The sequence below is a fragment of the Rattus rattus genome, chromosome 15, assembly GCF_011064425.1.
Source record: "Rattus rattus isolate New Zealand chromosome 15, Rrattus_CSIRO_v1, whole genome shotgun sequence".
In the NCBI taxonomy this organism is placed as follows: domain Eukaryota; kingdom Metazoa; phylum Chordata; class Mammalia; order Rodentia; family Muridae; genus Rattus; species Rattus rattus.
In genome coordinates this window covers 12,585,780-12,594,583 of record NC_046168.1, presented here as the reverse complement: position 1 = coordinate 12,594,583, position 8,804 = coordinate 12,585,780, and the positions used below count along the sequence as shown (strand labels likewise).

General features: G+C 44.9%; 1 protein-coding gene across 1 annotated transcript in view; it reads left to right on the top strand.

Annotated features, from left to right (window-relative positions):
* The first annotated feature begins 1,175 nt into the window (after positions 1-1,175).
* Sap130 (Sin3A associated protein 130) overlaps positions 1,176-8,804 on the top strand; it is a 75,548-nt gene continuing 67,919 nt past the window's right edge. Inside the window, exons 1-2 of the mRNA XM_032885348.1 lie at positions 1,176-1,336; positions 2,844-2,961. Coding sequence (XP_032741239.1) covers positions 2,850-2,961 — 112 coding nt within the window. The 5' untranslated portion in view covers positions 1,176-1,336; positions 2,844-2,849. The remainder of the gene's footprint in view (positions 1,337-2,843; positions 2,962-8,804) is intronic.

The following is an 8,804-nucleotide window of genomic DNA, read 5'->3' as shown; positions in this document are numbered from 1 at the left end:
AGGAACCGGCTTGGGTCCTCTGCAAGAGCAACACACCCCTAACTAAACACCTTCTCCAGCTTCTGATTTTTTTTTTTAACTTTCATTACATATTTATTTTGTGTGCAAGCACCTTTACTTGCTGAAGTAGCTCATTCGCTCCTTGAGTAGGTATTAGTAACTTTAAGGAGCAGTTTGAGACAGTGGCAGACATCAACAAGATGTAGACACTAGCCAGGGCCCATGGTACAAGACTGGGGCAGGAGGAATACAAATTCAAGGCCTGATAGGGCTACAGATTGAGTTCAAGGCAGTCTGGCTAATTGAGTGAACAACAATTAAAAATTAACAAAAAGTATGAGGTCAGAGACCATCTAAATAGAGAGCAAGCTGAAGTATGTCAGTTATGAAAAAGGCATGAAGGAGGAGGGGCGCTTGAAACTGTGATAGCCAGGAGTTACTCTCTTCTTCTCAAGCAGTATGGCCTGTCACAAAGAATCGATTATGATCTCCATTTATTTTCTAACAAATCACAAAACTCTAGTTCTAAATGACCTTCTGGGAAGAGGGGTCCGTAATCTATTAGCAGACAAAAATTTTATAGCACCATCTCTGGCAAAGACATAAACTATATAAACTTCCACCACAAGCAAAACAACACCCCACCCCTCTCTTTGTAATCCGGAAGACTTGAGAGCGAGAGTAGAGCTGCCTTATCCAATTGTGTGCACTGAGCACGATCCAGGAGGGTGTTCGGCTCCAGCGGGGTCCAGCCACCCCAATGATCCAGGATACTAAGACCCAATCCTATGTGCAGCAAAGGGAGACGGGATCAATGAGGATACGGCGGGCTCCCGGGGCAGCCACAATCATCTTCCTTTACTCTTTTCCCGTCCCACTGCCTCCACCACCGTGGTAAAATTCAACCGAGTGCTTTCCTGCTCAGGCGAAAGCGTGGAATCCTTTATCGGCTCAAACCCCAAAAGAAATGGCAGAACAGTCTTCAGACTTGACTGCTAAGGACAGTGAAGCCCGCGTCGAGTTGCCCAAGCCCCGCCTTCTTAGGGCTGGTGACTACATTTCCTAGAAGCCTCTGCGGCTCCAAGAGGCGGGACCAAGTGCCGTCCTGTTCTCTTCAGGCGAGGAGTGGCTGCCTGGGTGAGGGGCGGGGTTTGTTGCAGCCAGTAAGCGAAAGTCTCGTTACGGCGGCGGAAGCAGCCCCGCTGGAGTGAGGGGTGGGGGACAGAGTGCTATCGTCCCGGCTGCGGCTGCGGCTGCCGGTCCGGAGCCGGGGGACATTAGCCCCAAAGGCGGAGAGCACACAAGAGCAAGCTATAGACGGCGTGGCCGCGCCCAGGTAATGGCGGAACGAGAGCTGGGAGGGAGAGGGGGAGTCGAGGGGGCGGGACTGCATGGCCAGTCCCGGTGCTGGTCCCTGGAAAAGGACAGAACCGTCACAGCTCTTGCGGTCCTTATTCCAGCTCTTTAGCAAGCTAGGCAGAGCGGTTGAGTCTGCAGCAGGGTCCGGGTGATCGGTACGAAGAAGGACGAGAAACACCGAGGGGTGGGCAGCTCCGGGCGTGGGGGCGTGGCGGACGCGGGCCTCCGCAGGGAAGTCAGCGGGAAGGAGGACGGCCTAGGGAGTTTGGCTTCTGGAGCAGTTTAAAGTGACTCTCCACATCCGGGCCCTGCGCCCGCCGCTTTCAGACCCTTGCCGAGGCGGGGCCTCCCGGATCCCCGCCCTTCTTGCCAGGGATCGCCTATCTCTCCCTTCTATTGGCCCAGCCAAGAAGTTTAGGCTGCTCCCCGCCCCCAGCGAGACTGGCGTCTTATTGGCTGACAGCCGGTGAGAGGGCGGGGCGGACCCAGAACGCGCAGGCAGCTGCGGATTGGTGCTGTATACAGTGATGCACCCAGCGTCTGGCCAATGAGCGGGCGGAGGAGGCAGGGGTAGGTTGGGTGGTAAGAGGACTAGGAGCAGAGCGGCGGCTGGCCGTAGGGTGAGTGTGGCTGGCGGGCGGGCTGAGCTGAGGCGGCCCGGGGACGCGTTCCGAATTGCGTTCCCTCTGTGCCTGCAGAGCCCCTCGAGCCCTTCGTGGCGGCCACATATAAAAGGGCACACTGCTTATCTAGCCGAGAGAGCTCCGTAGGACGTTTTCCCCGGGAGACAGAACCTCGACACCCGGAGTGTCTGGAAACGTGTGTGTCCTGGGATCTCGGAGGGGAAATGGGGATAACTGGGGTAGAGAGGAGATCGGCGAAGCCTGACTCCGAAGAAAAAAGTGGAAGACAATTTTAGAGACCGTGGTTCTCGAATCCTACCAGTGTCTCGGGTGGGGGTGGGGGGGGTTGGTTATCCGTGATGAGGAAGAAAGGAAATCCTTAAATGGTGGAGGCCTTTACGGAAAAGCGTTTGAGGATTCTGCAAGCATCTTAATGTAAGATTTCCAATCCTTTCTTGGGGCTGAGCATTATGACATACTAATTATGGTTCTATTTACCTTGGTGTGAGGCTTTAGTATTTAAAGGAGCCATACTATTTTCCACAAATATTGTACATAGATAGTCTGTGGTTATGGTTAAAGTACCATTTGGCGGCTATGTAACATTCAGTGTTTTTTGTTTTTAAATGTAGCGATCTAAAAGTATTTTGGAAGGTTATAGTAGCCTCCAACATTTGTATATAGTCTGTCATTCTTAATTTAGCCTTAGAACATAAAGTCCATTGATCATAACTAACATTTTAGATAAATGAAGCTATATTTATTTTTCTGAGAGATGTCATGGGTACTAAAGATGCTTTGATCTCTCCATGTTGGTCCTAATTTCAGAATCTGGTTATCATAGTCTGGCTTGTTTTGCAGGCGGAAATGAGTTCTCAGCAGTTTCCTCGATTAGGAACCCCTTCTCCTGGGCTTAGCCAGGCACCCTCACAGATTGCAAGCAGTGGTTCCACAGGATTGATAAACCAAGTTGCCACCGGTGAGACCTGTTCTAGTTCTTCTTCATTGCTGCCTGTTTGAAGAATGTCACTATTTTCAAATTAGCAAATTTCTTCTCATATTACTATTTCATTGACTTTGAGGAAAGGATTGTGAATACACTTTTAAAATAAGGCATTTTCCCTCTTTTTTTAATCATTTATATATGCTAGGATAAGTGTGCAACTTTAGTAAACCATGCTTATAAGAACCATTTGTAAATGTATTTGTATGTTACATTTAATTCTCTCTTGGGGTATAGGTGTGGTGATGGTGCCTGAGAGAACCCAGCAGTGAGTGTGAAGTTCTGCTTAGGACCTTAAGATTAGGAGAGGCAAAGAGTGTGTGTGTGTTCATATGTGTTCGTGTTCATGTGTTCATGCATGTGTGGTGAGAGGTCAACCTCAGATGTGCTTCCCCAGGAACTGTCCTCCTTGCTTTTTGATACAGGGTGGCTCACTGGGACTGGAACTCTGAGGAAGTTAGGCTAATGGGCACATTATTGAATGAGCTACTGCCCCAGCCCTGGAAAGAGGGTTGAAAAGTATACATACACTTGGTTTTTATTTGTAACATATCCTTTGAGTGCTGTGGATCGTGATTCCCAGTGGTGGGTGATATTCTATAAGAATTGGCAATGTCTAGAGACATTTGTGATCGTCACAACTGAAGTACTAGACATCCTAAAATGCACCAGATAAACCCCTTGCACTCTCAAAGAATTATCAAAGCCAGTGAGCAATCTTCAGGTCTTGTTTTCTAAGTGTATATTGCAAGCCGAAGTGAAGTCCTTTTCTGGGCTGTATCTTATTTCCCAGTGGCAAGTGCTACTGTTCACTCATCCCTCCAGCCAAAGGCTGAGGTGTCTCTGTCTCTCACCTCAGGCTAGCCTCAAGATACTCCTACCTCAAGGCAGTTCTGGGATCGCCTTTGTCCCACCATGCCTGGCTGGTTTTATCCACGTGAGCTGTGGCCCTTAGATGCCATTTGAGCTCATTCCTGCTGCTTTGACTACTTCGTGCTTAGTTTTTAATTACAGACTTGTTTGTTACTTTAAGCTACAGTGTGCACTGGTTTTCCTGCGTATAATGTTTCTGGTGTCCATGGTCTCGAGTTTCTCCCACTTTACCTATAGCACAGCCTTTCTTCCTGTCCAGATTTTTGAGGATTCATCCTTCATTTTCTGGTGTCTTTGCTGCCTTTATTTTCTACAGCGTTACAGATCCAGTGTCTCATGAACTTCATCAGCATGCACTGCCGTCAGGGATAGCACACGGTGTATCAACTTCTTGTACAGCCACCTAGAGTTCTTTATTTCTTGTTACACATAGCGAACCCCACCTGTAATCCTAGCACTCGTGTAGTTGAAGAAAGCTAACCAGTTTAAAGAAGTGTAGCCACCAAGCAAGTTCAAGGCCATGGGCTATGTGAGTGAGACACTCCTTCCCCCAAAAAACTTGTGACAATATTTTGCCTTTGGCAAATGTTCACAATGGTAATTTAAAAAGATGGAGCTAAGAATATTGTTTTTTGAAGAGAAAAAAAAATGAGAGTTTCTCATGGAAAAAAGAAAAGAAGATCATCTCTGCAGTGTCAGTCTTGATGCTAGTCAAGCCTAATCCTTCTCTCCTAGACAGTTTTCCTAGTTTACTCCATGCTCCTACTCTGTACAGAGTTCAAGACCCAGCTCAGATCTTATAGCTTTTTGAAATTTTTCATGAGCAGTCTACCTCTTCATTTCTCACATCAGTACTTGTCTTATTGTTCTTTTTATTTTCTTAAGTAAATTAAATTTATTCTCCAAAGTGTGAAATCTAAGACTAACCAGTCCAACAGTGTGAAGTCTAGGACTAACTAGTCCAACATGACGTGAGAGCTGCGTGATCATCAGAAATGCAGCTCCTTTCCACAGAAGCTGTCAGTGCAACTCACTTCTCAGTGCTCGCTGAGCAGACCGACACTGAGTTCCGTCCCTACACCACAAAAATGGGATATGGTGGTACATGCTATAACCACAACTCTTAGAAAGCAGGGGCAAGAGGATCTGGAATCCCAGGTCATCCCTGGGTACCCAGCATCTTCCGCTGTCCTGGAATATATAAGACCCTCAGCACAGTGAAAGAGGAGGCTGGAGGAAGAGAGGAGAGTTTCACCTAAGTAGTCACACATGTTTTTGTTTCACAAGAGGTAATTTGGGGGTCCTAAGCATGCCAGGAATTAAAGTATATGTTCAAAGTTAGGAAGTAGAAATAGCTAATGCTTCGAGATTCTGTTGAAAATGAATGGAAGCATGTTCAGGATGTAGCTCGGGCTGTGGTAGCACACGCCTTTAATCCCAGCACTTGGGAGGCACAGACAGGTGGATCTCTGAGTTCCTGGTTAGTTTGGTTTACATAGTAAATTCCAGGATAACCAAGGTTACACAGAGAAGCCCTGTCTTGAAAAACCAAAATAAATAACAGTTGATATAAATTAAAAATAATCTTATTTCAAAAGACATCATTACCAATATCAAAAGGGTTGCCCCAAACAAAGGAAATAAGGGTATTTTTTAATAACTGTATCTGTAGCAACTCATATCCCAGATGTAGAAAGAACTCCTTTATCTAAATTATAAAAAGATAAATAATAATAAACAGCCTATTTTTTAATTGTTAGAAAAAACGTGTCTACTCAATAGATATCCAACTAAGAAAAACTGTTAGAAGAAGTACATGAAAGGTGCTTAGCAGTTTTCATCCTCAGGACAATAAAAATTGAAGCCACGTCTATCCCCAGGGTAACTAGAATTAGAATGGTGAGGACCACGCATTGGTGTGACTAGGAGACAGTAGAGCTCTTAGCAGTCTGTCAGTTTGGAAAACAGTTTGGCAGAATCTTAAAAAATTAAACACAACTCAAAACTGACAAGTCTTGTTCCTTCAGTATTTAAAGTGAAATGAAAGTATATGCTTATGTAAAGATTTGTGCTCAGATGTTTATAAAATGTTTGTTCCTGATAGCCAGGGCCTGGGGACATGCAGACGTTCATCAGATGGTGACTAGATAAGCGAACACACACGGTCTGTTTGGTGGACTGCTCTTGTGTACAGCAGAGCTCTAGTGGGACAGTATACTAAGGGAAAGAAGAACCACACATGGTGCTTCTCTGTGTAGAATCCTGGACGTGACAGCTCTAATGGCAGAGCAAGTTCTTAATGTCTAGGGAGTAGGGAACAGGAGAGAGAGAATTGGTACCAGAGGAACATGAATGAACTAGTTAACAGTTGTCTTAGTGAGGATTTTCATGCTGTGAACAGACACCATAACCAAGGCAACTCTCATAAGGACAACATTTAATTGGGGCTGGCTTACAGGTTCAGAGGTTCAATCCATTATCATCACGGCGGGAGCATGGCAGCATCCAGGCAGGCATGGTGTAGGAGAAGCTAAGGGTTCTACATCTTTATCTAAAGGCTGCTAGCAGAATACTAGCTTCTAGGCAGCTAGGACTAGAGTATTATAGCCCACACCCACAGTGACACAAACCTCTAAAACGCCACACCTCCTCCAACAGGGCCACATCTTCTCATAATGCCACTCCTCAGTCAAGTGACTATACAAATCCTAATTGCAGGATTTCTGAGTGCTCCAGGAGAATCAAGTTACTTATGTAAAATAGAAAATAGACTTGTGGCTGGAGAGAAGAGTCAGCTGTTAAGAGTTGCTACTTCTGTAGAAGACCTGAGCTAAGTTCACAGCACCCACACCAGGTGACTCACAATTGCCTGTAACTAATTCCAGCTCCTGGGAATCCGATACCCTCTTCAGAACTCCAAAGGATCCTGTGCACATTGTGCACAGACACTCATATATACATAATTTTAAAATAATGCTTTTTTAAAAAGCTTCAAAAAAATAAGAATTATTAAATCTAGTTCTTGTTCTTTGAGAAGCATTTTCCTGAAAAATTTATTAGCCAAGACTTTGGGGATAATGAAAAATCGTCATCAGGAATGCAGTGGTTTTAAAGACTACAGTAAAGTTACATAGCATTTTACAAATGATGTAGTCCATTGGAGCTAAGGAGATGACTTCGTGTGTAAAGCGTTTGGTGCATAAGCATGGCCTGAGTTTAGATTCACCATACCCATGTTAAAAGCTGGGCTTGTGGCCACATGCCTATAACTCCGGTTTTGGGGGACAGAGACAAGCAGATCCCAGGGTCTCTAGCCAAAGTGGTGAGCTGTGAACTCTACTTGTCTCAGAACCTAAGATGGAGGGAAATGGAGAAAGGCCACTCATTGTCAACCTCTGGCCTCCAGAGAGACAACACACGTGATAGCACCTGCACACATGTGCATATACTATACACCCCCCAAAGATGCCATAGATGTTATAGTGACATCTGTTACTTAACAGTGTATCCAGTGGACTGTTTATAGCACCACCATTACCATAGCAAAGCTTGAAAACGATCCTAAATGTCCCTTAGCATTAAGATAGATAACTTGTAACTTCGTTAAGGATGAACATTTCCTGTCAGTAGTGGACATCAGTCTTGTCTGTAAGTAAAGGAAGTAAGATACATTTCTTATAAATTTGGTTACATAAAGCTCCAAGTAGCAGCCAGTGCTGTGTTGGTTTTTAACTGGGTGTTGGCACGTTGAGTGATTTCGCTTTGTGAAAGTCCATTGAACCATATTCACTTCCCTTCATGTAGGCTACACTTAATTGAAAATTAGTTAAATAAAAGTCCACACCAAATTAAAAAGAGGTGACAAGTGTCCAAAGATGGTATTGAAACATTAATTTATAGCATGTTTGGTGTATAGATTTTCATGGAAGGATCTTTTTCTATACAATTTTCCAAATAACTTAAATTTTCTGCTTAAGTAAATGTTTTATGTTATGAAAATTAAGCATGGTGGTACTTTGTGAAGTTGGGTACGGGAGTGTACACCTCTGATGTTGACACTTAGGAAACAATAAGCAAGTTCAAGCAAGACATTGCAAGTTCAAGGTCAGCCTAAGCTATATAAGTTCCAGGCCAGACTGCTGCTGAGACCCTGTCTCAAAAAACCTAAACACAGAAAAACAGCCAAATGTGAATTAGTATTTTCACAAGCGATCATCCTTCGCTGTGCTGTGTTTGACCCTCGTTTTTTATGTACTGAGAGACAAGGTATCGCCATACACCTCTTGCCTAGAGACCTATGTGGGCTAGGCTGGCCTCAAACTCCTGGAGCTCTGCCTTCAGAGTATAGTGCTTAAAGCAGTGTTTTGCAAGGCTAGCCTCAAACTGGCAGCAATCCTCCTGTCTCAGCCTCTGGGTTATAGGCTTGTATTATTGTGCTTAGCTGTTTTTGCGTTGTCTTAACTTTTCAATAGCTTGTGTGTCCTGGTAGTCCAAAACGCAAAAGAGAGAGTATCTATACAGTGAGAAGCACATTTCATCTTTGTATGTATGTTCTCCAAGTCAGGGCATAGATGGAATGCCTCCTTTCCCTCTTTACTTTGTCTCTTTCTTCCTTTTCCTCCCACCCCTGTGTTTTTGGGTCTAGGGACTGAACCAAGGACCCCAGGCATACCAGGCAAGTACCTACCTGCCATTGAGCCAGGCCCCCAACATTCTGTAACTTTTTACATTTGAGTCCAAGTTTCACTAAGTTGCCCAGGCTGCCCTTGATTCACCCAAGTGTTGTGTGACACTGTTCCTGGGAAGGCATGAACAAACATCTAGGAAACACACAGAGGAAATCCATGGAAAGCCAAAGTAAGAATACCACTATAGTCCACATTGAACCCATGACTTTATTGGGATGACTTATATGGGGAAGAGTTCCTTACAGGAGCAGAAATGAC